The sequence below is a fragment of the Nannobrachium achirus genome, assembly GCF_963921795.1.
Source record: "Nannobrachium achirus genome assembly, chromosome: 12".
Classification (NCBI taxonomy): domain Eukaryota; kingdom Metazoa; phylum Chordata; class Actinopteri; order Myctophiformes; family Myctophidae; genus Nannobrachium; species Nannobrachium achirus.
Window position 1 is genome coordinate 38,538,582 of NC_137832.1, and position 13,798 is coordinate 38,552,379.

Below are 13,798 nucleotides of genomic sequence, written 5' to 3' on the forward strand. Positions count from 1 at the left end.
TGTCTTTGAAACTCTGATTCCACTCATTTCCATTTATAGTAATTCTCAGTTCTTTATCCCACTTATCCTTAACTCATATGCTGCCATTTAACAATACCTTCGTACTCTTTAACTGCCATTCGTCTCCATAGACTTCCATGTAATTCATAGTGCACGGATCATGCACACCCATGCCTAGATAATGCACCACGTGTGTCCACATTGCTCACAGCTTTCAAACAAAAAAATCCGAATGGAAATCCGTTCAGGCATTCATGAGATAGCAGCCATTATGTTTTACACTGTTGTGAGCTTGGAGGTCTGCTACCTGAGTTGTATGGGGGTTGTATGGGGGTTAAACAAGCAATTTCGCGATCGCTATCATGCCTACTAACGTTTTTGGGGTCCAAATTTTTTTTTTTGAAAAAAACAAAAAAAAAACTTATTTTTTTTTTATTTACGGGATTCACGGGCGTGGCAGGGTGGTACAACGGGATTTTTAAGGGATTCACGTTTTTGGCAGTTAATGAGTTAATGTGGAGTAAATCTTGGGATTTGATTTCCTGAAATATTTGATAAAGTTGTCCAATTGTATTTCTATAATCATTTCTTTGATGTGATTTTATTATATATCTCAGGAGAGGGTGAAGGTTTCCAAGAGTTCTGATTTTAAGGCGGTCTTTTAGGTAGCTCCTCACTTGCAAATATCGATGAAAGTGATTTCTAGAAATTCCATATTGATCTACTAAATATTCAAAAGAGACCACCTCTTCTTCCTTGTACATTTGATAGAATCTTGTGAGACCTTTCCCTTCCCATATCTTAAAGACTTGATCCATAGTATTCGGAGTGAAATCTGAGTCACGTGACATTTCTCTCAACAAAGTAATTTATTGTTCTTTGAGTTTACTTATTTTACATATTGTTTTCCAAATTTTAAAAGTATTGTGTATAGAGTGGTTGAATGTTTTAATCTGTGCTTTATTGAAAGCTGTAAATATCAAAGTACTAAGTGATCCAACCGATTTAGTTTCCATGAGCTTCCATTTAGGGTTCATTTTATTATTCGTCCAAATCAATATAGATTTAATCTGTGCTGCATAGTAGTAATAGGTTAGACTAGGTAATGCCAGACCACCTCTGTCTTTGTTTTGTTGCAGTGTTTTAAGTTTAACCCTTGGCTTCTTTGCGTCCCATACAAACTTTCTCATCAGACCCTCCCAGACATGAAGGCGTGTAGGTGATATATACAATGGCAGGTTTTGAAATAAAAATAGGAAGCGTGGTAAAACGTTCATTTTAATAATCTTAATTCTTTCCAAAAGGGATGAGGGTATTATTTTCCATCTACTGAAATCTTGTTTTACGGCATTTTCCAGTGGCCCATAGTTACAGTGATATAGTTTGTCTAAATTATTAGGTATGGTTACTCCCAGATATTTAACCTTTTTCTGATCCCATTTGATATTAAACTGTTTATTAAAGTCATTTTCCAGGTGACCACCCACTAACATAGCTTCTGTTTTATTTAAATTTAGCTTATAGCCTGACATTGCGCCATATTTTGTTTGTGTGCTTTTAGTCTTCCAGTACGGGCAAAAAAATAACTACAGTAGATTATCTCATTCAAGAATATTTAAAGCCCTCATTACCAGAATTATTTCTGATTTTATGTATGAGCTGCAGCTGTGTTCTTTGCATAGAAGTGTCAGTCTTATGCAGCCTGCTGTGTTTTTGTATCGCTCTGGTTTTGAATCTTTCGTGTGTTGTTTTACAGGTACAACCTGGCCATTGGGAACCAAAGTGACCGCAGTCTCTTCATGAAGCTGCGTCTGAAGTACGCCCTCTTCGACGAAGGTCACATGTTGAAGAATATGAACTCCCTCCGCTACCGCAACCTCATGGAAATTAACGTTAGTTGACCCTACCACTCTACCAACGTTTTCTTGTGACGTCACATACCGAAGTCTCCTCTTTTCCTCTCTCCCTCACAACTGCTGAACTGAAACTCTGAGGTCTATTGGCATGGCATTTTACATTTGAGCTCTTTCTTAATCCCTCTCTCTTGTCCATCTCTCTTTTTCTCTCTACTCCAGGCCGAGCATCGTCTGCTGCTGACAGGAACTCCCCTACAGAACAACTTGTTAGAACTGATGTCTCTGTTAAACTTCATCATGCCTTCTATGTTCTCTAGCTCCTCTAGACAGCTCACGAAGATGTTTTCCATGGTATGTGTGTGTGTGAGATCTTTTTATAAATTCCTCCCTAGACTGTGCGTATATCGATTATTTACATTCAACCTGATATTCTTTGCTATTACAGTTTCTCCAATCTCCCAGAGTTTTAGTCGTTCCCTGAGATAAAAACTGCAATCAGTAACCAAAACTTCTAAACTTAACTCATTTTACTTGATTTTTTGACCAAGATAACCTGACCGATGTTACTCAGCGTTACCTCCTTTTATTTTCAATTCATAGCTGTACTTTACAGTTTCAAAAGGCTGGTGTCTGACTGACTGTGTGTGTTTTGTGATAGAAATCCCATGAGGAGGCGAGTCCTTTTGAGAGGGACCGAATCGCTCACGCCAAAATGATCATGAAACCCTTTATCCTCCGAAGAGTGAAGAGCGAGGTGAGCTTAAGTGACTTAATCCAAATAATCTATTACTGATGTCCAAGAAGTTTCCAGTCTCTGCAAGCTAGTTTTCATGCCATACTGAATGCATCCATTGGCTTCCTTGAAAATCAAACAAACTGCGATATGCTCTGGAAAATGGTCAGCACTAATGTATAAGTATAAGAGTCGCATACTGAGTCGTCAGTCGTGGTCAATGGCCCAATTATGGTTCATAACGTCGCTGTCGGGCAGAAACCTCGTATCTCCAAGTTTCAAATGTGTACGTCTTTTGGTAAAGCAAAGCCCTGCTTCATCATACAAGACTGTCGCACAAAACTAGTGAAAACAGCAGATCTACAAGCACACAACGCCTTGCATCAGTACATTTTATAGATGATAAATACAAAACAAACAGTTTTGGACATACAAGGTTTTCACCCGACAACGACTATAATTGTTTTTATTGACAAAAATGAACAGGATTTGTTCATTGTCACCGGTGAAGTAAGTGGTTGATTTTTTCCTTCCAGGTCCTGAAGCAGCTCCCAGCCAAAGAGGAGTTGATTGAATACTGCCCTATGAGTGAGAAACAACAGGCTCTGTACCAGAACCTCTTTAAGAGCCTCCAGAGGTCCACCACTGGAGAGAGTAAGACGTCATGTACTCAACTACACTGCGCCGTAATCCAGTGGTTCTCAACCTGTGGGTCGGGACCCCCAAGGGGGTCCTCGAATTATTTTGGGGGGTCCCCAGATGATTAACGACGTGCAACATTGTTTTCTCTCAACAGTAAACAAACCAACATAAAGTTTAAGTGTATAGAGGGTATCTGCATGTTTCTAAAGTGACACGTGAAATTTAAGGACTTTTTAATAACTCTAAAATGACCAATTTGCCAAATTGTCAGATATTAGAGGCAGAAATTAGGAAAATAGCCAATCTACATGCTCACAACACCTCGCAATGCGAGGCGTTGTGAGCATGTAGATCCCTGTTAGAATATGATTATTTTGGGCGTTGCGGCCTGTAAAGGTTGAGAACCACTGCTGACAGGACTTGAAAAGGAACATGCAATGTAATATGGAAAACAGACTAAAGATGACTACAGTAGAAGTGAAGCAGACCTTATTAATTAAATCTATTCATTTTAATATTAAAGAGTTGCTCTAAAATTGGGTGAGTTGCATCAAATTGTATGTACTGTATACCTAGGGGAGATCCTGACAAAATAAAAGGTTTTTCATGCACTCTTATCCCTGTTTTTGCCTCCCTATACTACCTCTCACACCCCTCTACAGAGCGGGAGTTGTGTAATGTGATGATGCAGTTAAGGAAGATGGCCAACCACCCTTTGCTTCACAGACAGTACTACACCACAGAGAAACTGCGAGTTATGAGCGGACTCATGCTCAAGGTGAGTGTGACACATACTCACCTGCCAACTTCTTGGTGAAATTAATTTTCACAATGTATTTGTGGCTTGTGGTTCATGACTTCAATAGTTCAAATAACGGTTTTAACAAGTCTCGCCACATGCCCTCCCCCAGCTACCATCTATCTATACCATACATGGGCAACTGGCGGCCCGGGGGCCACATGCGGCCCCCACCTTCACTTAATGCGGCCCGCAGGTTAATACCGGAATACTGATATATTATTGATTTCAGCTGTTATAATTCCAAACATGACCTGCTTTAATTCCTTCAGTCTATATTAGTAGCTTAATGACTAGTATAGTAGTATTAAAACTAGCCCTTACCCGTTCAAAGATATGAGCTCCAAAATGATGTGCAGTGTGTGGGTTATGGGATGTGCACTGTGCACACAGTATATGAGGGATGGAAAGTAACTTTAACTGGTGCTTGCATGATGTAAGAGCATCAATGTAAGAAACACGTTTTGGTTAATGGCTACAGAGATACTGTCCCCCCCCCCCCCCAGCCCGCCCGCCCACCCGCCTGCACACACACCCGCCTGCCTGCACACACACACACACACACACACACACACACACACACACACACACACTCTCTCTCTCTCTCTCTCTCTCTCTCTCTCTCTCTCTCTCTCTCTCTCTCTCTCTCTCTCTCTCTCTCTCTCTCTCTCTCTCTCTCTCTCTCTCTCTCTCTCTCTCTCTCTCTCTCTCTCTCTCTCTCTCTCTCTCTCTCTCTCTCTCTCTCTCTCACACACACACACACAGAGCTGGTTAAACATTTTGCCTCATGCTAGATGCAGAATAGATGTGCCTCATGCTAGATGCAGAATAGATAGCCCTTACCCGTTCAAAGATATGAACTCCAAAATGATGTGCAGTGTGTGGGTTATGGGATGTGCACTGTGCACACAGTATATGAGGGATGGAAAGTAACTTTAACTGGTGCTTGCATGATGTAGGAGCATCAATGTAAGAAACCCGTTTTGTTTAACGGCTACAGAGATACTGTCCCCCCCCCCCCCCCAGCCCGCCCGCCCACCCGCCTGCCTGCACACACACACACACACACACACACACACACACACACACACACACACACACACACAGAGAGAGCTGGTTAAACATGTTGCCTCATGCTAGATGCAGAATAGATGTGCCTCATGCTAGATGCAGAATAGATAGTAGATACACCATAAAAATGCTAATATACAGTATATGATTTGTGAAAGTGACAAACGGGCTTCACAGTTATGTTAGGTGTGTTCATATGCTAATGGTGATGCGATTTCAGATCAATTGCTCCAGCCACTGAGGAGAAACGCTGTTTCAGACAGACAGACAGACAGACACTCACTCACTCACTCACTCACTCAGACATTCGCAAAATTATAGTATAGATGTATTGTTTTATGTCAAATGTATTTGTATTTAGGTTCATAAAGTTAACATGAGTATATAACTAAATGCGTATGAAATGAAATCAAAATGTTACATTTCAGGATTCCAATTCAAAAGATGCAAAAATAGCTGATCTACAAGCTCAAAATGCATCGCAGCGCGATGCGTTTTGAGCTTCTGCTATTTTTGCTTCTTTTGTATGAGATACTAGATTAGAATGACAAAGTAGGACATTGTAATATGCAATGTGGCCCTCTGGAGTGAAGGTGGAAATATAGTGGCCCTCGCCATCATCAAAGTTGCCCAACCCTGATCTATACAATGAGCCACAAATAAGCTGTATGGAAGTGCACAAACTACAAACTAGGCTTGATTGACTTCTCCATCGCACTCCTGTTCATTTTGCACTGTTAAGGGCAGGCTGAAATACCTTAGTATCGAACCTGACTAGAGTTGTAATCGACAAAAGTAACTGAAAAGACCTGTAGGAGTGTTAAGGGCCTTTAAGTGATTGGAGCATTAAGGGGGTTCCACACTAGCCGCGTTCACCGCCTCCAAGCAATTCATTTTCAATGGGAGGCGGGCGGCTTTTTCAGCCGCGCAGCGACGTTTTGGGGCGGCGAGGAGAGCGGGCGTGGTCCCGTGAAATCCCCCGCGAGCGTGCTCGTTTGTGCATGCGTACGCGGGCGGTGAGAGATGGATTGTGTTCATCTTTGCGAAATACCGTGCGGCGTTTACTCACTGAACGAGTGTGTTTGTGTCTCACCGCGGTGCGGCCACCGCTGATCCTAGCGGCAGCCCCGACGGCAACCGCCTGTAGTGTGTAGGGCACCTTAGGCTGTATAGGTGGTTGATGGGTTATGTCCTGTGGTGGAAAAAGAAAATCCAGTTCACTGTATTAACGATAGCATTAAAGTTTAGTATTTCATATTTTTTATACTTCTCCACCTCAAAGGCAAATATTATATTTTTCACAATTATTTTTATAGTTATTCTGATACCAATACATTATTGGAAAATACGCTGATACCACCTAAAATGCTGGTATCGGCGAGTATGTCGGTCTACAGTATGCCGATCCTATACAATGTAATTTGTCATGTATTCATTTATTTATTTTTTCATTCTTTTTAAAGTGCTGTTTTATACCTTCTGTAATATTTAAATTATATTTTTACTAACTTGAGGCTGCATTTGAACAATTATTAATGGAATTGAAATGTATTCAGAGATTTTAATTTATTAAGCATGGAATCGGATCAGTCATTACTCTGTATCAACCGATAATGCAAGTTGCAGGCATCAGTATCAGGATGGAAGGTATAGTATCGGAACATCTCTAATTATTTCCCTATACTTCTCCTCCTCCATCTCCAGGAGCCAACTCACTTTGATGCGAACGCTGATCTTATCCAAGAGGACATGGAAGTTATGTCGGACTTTGAGCTGCATCGTCTGTGTCGGCAGTACACTTCCATCTGCTCCTACCAGCTTGAAAAGCACCTTATCCTTGACTCTGGGAAGTTTGATCACCTCACAGAACTGCTGGCCTCACTCAAGGAAAAGGTAACTTTTGTCGATTATGTATAGGGCTGATGCGATAAATTATTTTTTTAGCGATTATTCTATTGATTACTTTTACGATTAATAAAAAACATGAGATTTGTTTATATATAACTATATAAGCGATTAATCACTTAACTTTGTTTTATTGTCACATGTCATGCAAAAACTGTTAAAATAGCCAATCTAATGCGTGACCAACAGTCCACTGAGATGTCAGTGTCTTTCTGAGTTAATTTCTTTCTTGTTCATTTATGGATGCATTAGCATGTGTTCAACACAATTGTTCTTTCACCATACAGGGAGATAGAGTGGTCTTATTTAGTCAGTTCGTTATGATGCTGGACATCCTGGAGGAACTGCTGAGACACCTCAAACATCGCTATATCAGACTGGATGGACAGACACCCACTGCAGACAGGTCAGTCATGCATTTAAAGCAGGTTAGAAATTCTTTATACATTTTAGCTCTACAACATATCCATAGGGCGTCTCATAAGACTAAACGGTTGTGGAGAATAAGCCACCAAACTAAGCACAAAATTGAGGCGTTTTGGGCGTAATTTGACCACAAATAAAGATTTTCTGACACTTTTTTTTCTCGGACACAGCTTCAACTTCAGTTCATTTGAGCATCAACTTTCAACTTTGGGCACTTTTACATGTAGACTGACCCCAAGGGCCGGACATATCCACAGAGCGTCTCATAAGACTAAACGGAGAAAATAATTTAAAAAAAATCTGAAACGCCTTCCCATCCATATTCGACATGAGACAGATTTAATGACGCTGGTCCTCTGACACTTTTAAAGGTCAAATTATACATTTGAGAACGGGGCTGAAACGAGCGACCCGCATTGCGGCAGTTCATCGGCTACAGTGTTGTCGCGGTTACGGTCCTCCACCAGTTCATTGGCTACAGTGTTGTCATGGTTACGGTCCGCCCCACCAGCCCTGGGATAGGTCTGTTGTGTTTGACGAGACACGTGTGTGTTTACTCAGTTAATGAGAAGCAATGTGCATTGGTAGCGATACTTGTATTTTTACTTGCGATCCAAAGTGGGGGGTGTTAGTGATGTGTCATGTTAATATACAAGGCTAAAATGTGACTCAATCCTCTGTGCCGTCTGCCTTGATGATAACCGTGAAGCTAGAGTAGACGCGAGCCGCTCACGGAGACACAGGCCGGCTACGTTGCGAGCCACGGAAGTGGAGCATCAAATATATTTGTATTTGTGCCAATGAAAAACTATTGATAAAGTAAAAATTAAAACTCACAGAAAAAAATTAACTACCGTAAATAGAGCTGTTGACCATTTATATTGGAATCTGCTTGGGAATCCGTTCAGGCATTCAAAAGATAGAGGCTATAGTGTTTTCTTCAAATGTAAACAAACATGGCTGCCATGTTTGAAAGACAGTTGTTCTGGGAGTCAAACATGCATTTCGCGCATTTCTTTTTTTGGCACAGGGGTGCAAACGGCCAAAACTCGGGAAACTTGTGTTTGGCACCAAGTGTGTTAAGCTTTCAATCTAAACGGTTTCTATTCTACAGGATTGGACTGATTGATGATTTCAACACAGAACCCGACATCTTTGTGTTCCTGTTGTCAACAAAGGCTGGTGGCCTGGGTATCAACCTGACCTCCGCTAATGTTGTCATCCTACACGACATCGACTACAACCCTTACAACGACAAACAGGCAGAGGACAGGTGTCACCGTCTAGGCCAGCTAAAGTAAGCATATAGGGATTAATATAACCTGTTGCACATTCCAGCACCTACACAATCCATCTTAATTTAATGCACAACTTTGTCATAGATAGTTTCTCTCTTTTTGTTGTGTGACAATGCACAAATTAGGCTTTACATATTAGACTAGACCATATATGTACATTATGTGAGTTGTGAAGATGAGGTGTTTTCTTTTTTATATATATAGAGATGGACATCGGTATCGGCCGGTATCGAAAATCGGCCGGTATTATATAAAATCGGCCTCAATCGGTGACCGGCCGGTCCTAACGTAATTTCCGGTTTTCCGCCGATCAAAAATGACACGCATTCGCAGTACGCAACATGTGGCTCAACGCGCGCTGACCAAAACAAAGCAGCAGCGAAGCTAACGCTAACAGACTCATGAAGAAAACATGTCGCAGATTTGGACTTATTTCACTGTGTGCCAGGATGATCCAAAACTCGCTCTTTGCATTGATATTACCCGTTCGCTCAAATAAATAACTCCATCTCATTACAGTACATCTGAACAAAAGCAACGATGCGAGCTGAACGGGGCTGTAGTGTTCCGTCTATCTCTCTCGCTCTCTCTCCCCGTCCGTCCGTCCGTCCGTCCGTCCCTCCCTCCCTCCCTCCACACACACACTCTGACTCTCACACCCACAACGAACAGCAGCTATGTGGCTGGCTGCGTGAGTTTAGTCGAAAACAGCTGATCTACAAGGCATACAAACTCACATCATGCTAAAGAATGGCCAGATTAATGCACACGCTTTATGTGCTGAAGCACAGGGCAACATGCTAAAAAGTAAAAGTGCTGAAATCTATAGCAAAGGCTGCCGAAGAAGCGCTAAAAATGTCCGTGAAGCGTCTATTTTATTTTCCGTGCGAATCGTCTATTTTACGTGCTATCAACAGTGATTTTCCGATGTTTCCTCCCTGTTGGTAGCCAGCCACACATATCCCAAATATTGCGCTACATAAATGCATGTAATCATGAGCAGCATGAGTGTCCACTGTAGCCTGCTTGTTTAGCGTCCTGTGCTAAGATAAACACTTCTCTGAGTCTGACACCCAATGTTGCCAGGTTTTGTTTTTGAGAGAGAAACAAGCAACCAGGGGCGTTGCTTGTTGATACTAATGACAGTATAAAAACAGAAAGGATTGCCAAGCCAATTTCACCAGCATATTAATAACAATGATAATAATAATAGTTAAATAGCACCAGCTTTCATTTTTCAAGTACAAACATTGCACTAGATTGAGTTCAAGTTTTATTTTCTTAAGTTAACTCAGTGCTGCTTAAAAAATTGTTGATTGTGACATTAAAAGTAAACTATTCCAGTGTTTAACTGGGGTACTACGAGTACCCCTGGTGATACCCAGAGGTACTGCATGGGATACTGAAGAAATTAGATGGTAGAATACCAGCCAACTGAGATGTGTTTTTGAATTTTGTTGATCAGTTGATGATTGGTTGTTGATTACTAGTTATTGACATGAAAACTGACTGAATCTTATTGTCAGTGTTGAAAATAAATCTGCTCAGGATGCACTGTTTGAAACTCACTCCATTTCTTATTTGTGATGTTATATTGTTGAACAGGGGTGTTATGCATATAGCCTACCATAGTTGTGGTTTTAATTGCAGTTATATAAGCAAAATGTTGTCTGGGAAAGGGAGTACTTGGATAAAAAAATCATGGAAAGGGTACTCAAGCCAAAAAATATATGGTGTATTGTATAATTATTGTTCTTTCTTAGATAGAAAATCGGTATCGGAAAAATCGGTATCGGCAGATCAGAATTTAATAAAACCGGAAATCGGAATCGGCCAAGAATTTTGCAATCGGTCCATCTCTAATATATATATATATATATATATATATATATATATATATATAAAAACAACAATTTGACATAGTTTACAAGTAACATAAAACGATGCAAGTATCCTTGAAAAGGAATAGTAAGCCACCACTGAGGCTTTATGCAATATCCTGGAGCCAGGTCTTAAAATGTAGTCTACTGCCTGTCTGTCCCATCCACAGTCTTTACCAACAGAGAAGAACAACAGCTCTTTCATAGAACAGGAGGTCTCTTCTTAGATGGGGAGAGAAACTGTAAAGGCGTGTGAAAGAGGGGGGAGGTTATGCAAGAGAAGAGTAAACTCTCAGAATAGGAATGATAGGGTTCATGTGGTTATGACAATGGTGTGGAACAGGCTGATGGACTGCTGTGTGTATTTGTGTTTTCAGGACAGTGAAGGTGATTAAGCTGATCCATAAGGGCAGTATAGAGGAAACCATGCTGCAGCTGGGACAGAAGAAACTGAAGCTGGAACAAGACATGACTGCAGCAGAGGAGGGTGAGACCATGCATTGCAGAATATTGTATTTTACATGCAAACACAATAGTGACTGATGCATGGGGGGGTGGGACAACGTGGGCACCGTATGAAAATGTTCAAGTTCATGACGTCAACTGGCAGTGCTCAGCGCAGAATGAGCACAGACAGCCACTGCCCACTGACTGCGAGCCACAGAGCTGAGCGCTCAAAGTCGCAAAGTTGCTTTAGTGTGGTCGTGTAGTACTGTAGTTGTGGAGTGACTGTGGACTTATGGTTTATGATTCGCTTGCATCGCGGTCGTGCGCTATTCTGCATCGATGCGTGACGTGATATAAACGATTATAGCCTTTGTTTTTACTCGACGATGATGCGCTAGCTTAGCTAAATGCTAACGCTAGTACAGTGACTTGCCTACAGAACGAGACTGAGACTAGTCACAAAAAGTCTAGTGTCTCAAGAACAGACTAACTGAGCTCGAGTTACAAGTGAAAAGGATCAACCTTTTCTTTGACGATGGCCAGCCAGATTGCAAAAAGTCAGCCAGGGGAATCCACTAAATAAATCATCTGTGATTTACAACACTGTTTCCCAAACAATGGGTCGGGACCCATTTGTGGGTCGTGGACACATTTCTAGGCTATATTATATTTTTATTGTAGATTTAATTTTCTTTATTATATCTAGAACAATCGGTGGTAGACAACAAGTCCAATTTTGCTGCATGTAGTGTATATGTTTGAGTAAGTCACTGTTTAACCGAGTTAGAATAATGCAAATTCACCCGACCCGAAAAAGGTCAAAAATGTCGTGCCGCGCGGTGCACGTTTTAACCCCAGAAGAAGTTGTCACCTTTTTCACCTTGGGGCTGTTTGCATGTCTGCATATTAATTAGCTGGTCCTCCACATGCTTGCCTACCTGTTAGACCATCCCCAATAAATGAACCAGTAGGGGTAAGAAATGACAAGGGTTTACATTATACGTGGAATATCTTCTATTTGTTATAATATAACTTTGATAAAATTCTTCACATGGGAGCTTATCAGCATGATATCTATACAGTAGTTTAAGGGAATAATCCATGTTTTCTGCAGGCTATGTATATTATTTGAATATGAGCTACATCCAACTCGGGGGGCTTCCTCAGTTGGCTGAAAGTTCAGGGGACCCCAACCCAACGGCCAGTGAATAAAACTAGTATTATTTTCTTGTCAGGTGGAGACGGCACCATACCTGAAGATATGGCATCTCTGTTAAAGGCTTCACTGGGACTGTGAGACATGAAAACTCAGAATGTGTTCTAAATACATGCACAACAACATGCCTCTATGCCTACTGTCTCAGGCTAACTATAATGTGGATATGAGGGACTACTGCGTTCTCCTCACTGGCCTGTTTTATTAGACTGAAATATGGATTTATTTTGTATTACTGGACTTGAATAAACCTGCCGCAAATACTAGAATCCACTGTTGGACTTGGACTTCAGAATCCTGTAAAGTGCAATTTTGTACTTTTCCACCACTTTACAACCTACAGTAGATTTGAGAATCTTGTGATCCATACTGCTGTGTATAAATTGAGAAAAGCAACTAATACGAGTACTACTGGAGATCTGCCTACCAGCAGACACTCTGTGATGATGGGATGCTGTCCACGTGTAATGGCCTCATTTTCACACTGATGTTTTATCTTGGACAGAATTTAGGATGTTTGATGTCCCTCATGGAAGCCTGTTCATTGATTCCATTCTGTTAGACACGCTGTCCTAGAATATTTTTCTTCTTTGCTCAGCTCAAAGAACGTGATTGGAAAAGGGTTTGTTTCTAATCTAATGTGTCCCAGTTACCTCACATGTTATATCAATACTATTTATATTCTGAGCATATTACAGCCTAGTTGTGTTCAACCAATGTATAGCAGAGTCATTGTCATTGATCATATTGATACAGTAGCCATTTTACCCTGATGAGCTTGAGGAAGCTTTAAGAGCGATGAGAGGTCCAACGTGTATTGTTAAAACTATGTTCCATGTATGGTTTAGGAAACAAGTATTGATTAGGATAGAGAAGTGTATATTTACACAGAGGCGGTCAGTGTGTCTGGGATTCTTCTTGGATGCTGATGTTTAATTCTAGTGGCTGGGTCTGCCACACTCCTATGTCAGTCAACTGTCAACCATCTCATTCAGCGAAGGGAATTAAAACTTTCTGCACGTCGATCTCCACACCATCCTCTCCTGTACACGGTACACTACGTGTACTTAAAATGCAGGTGTCGTTGCATTGTGTTGGAGGGCCTACTGAGGTTGAGCTGTGCGAAAGGGGACCGGAGCCATTCGGTGCACCCTCTGGGGACACCTGATATTTCCCTGCATTGAGTTGACTCCCGCATAGGAGAGACAGGGGTACATGCCATGGGCCAATGTTATATTCTTTCTGTACTGTAAAAGTGACTGGTTTGTTGTTACTGTGTGTGTTGGATTATTAATCATTTTTATCTTTTTGTATGTTCCTGCTTGAACTAAATAAATAAAACAATTTTAGGATATTTGTCTTTGGTCATAAACTCAATTGTAGATAAGACCACTGGCCTCTCGTATTCACAGGAGAATTATTTGATGTGTGTTGTATACAGTATTTGTTATAGCAAAAGATGTTTTCTGTGTGGTCAGGCTTTATATGGCATTAAATTGAATCTTGACCATCAGGTCAAACTTAG

General features: G+C 41.1%; 1 protein-coding gene across 1 annotated transcript in view; it reads left to right on the plus strand.

Annotated features, from left to right (window-relative positions):
* smarcad1a (SNF2 related chromatin remodeling ATPase with DExD box 1a) overlaps window positions 1–12,583 on the plus strand; it is a 31,893-nt gene extending 19,310 nt beyond the window's left edge. Inside the window, exons 17-26 of the mRNA XM_080738303.1 lie at window positions 1,757–1,892; window positions 2,076–2,207; window positions 2,515–2,610; window positions 3,126–3,243; window positions 3,894–4,009; window positions 6,806–6,994; window positions 7,294–7,412; window positions 8,547–8,729; window positions 10,988–11,097; window positions 12,293–12,583. Of these exons, the coding sequence (XP_080594429.1) occupies window positions 1,757–1,892; window positions 2,076–2,207; window positions 2,515–2,610; window positions 3,126–3,243; window positions 3,894–4,009; window positions 6,806–6,994; window positions 7,294–7,412; window positions 8,547–8,729; window positions 10,988–11,097; window positions 12,293–12,354 (1,261 nt within the window). The 3' untranslated portion in view covers window positions 12,355–12,583. The remainder of the gene's footprint in view (window positions 1–1,756; window positions 1,893–2,075; window positions 2,208–2,514; window positions 2,611–3,125; window positions 3,244–3,893; window positions 4,010–6,805; window positions 6,995–7,293; window positions 7,413–8,546; window positions 8,730–10,987; window positions 11,098–12,292) is intronic.
* The last annotated feature ends 1,215 nt before the right edge of the window (window positions 12,584–13,798 follow it).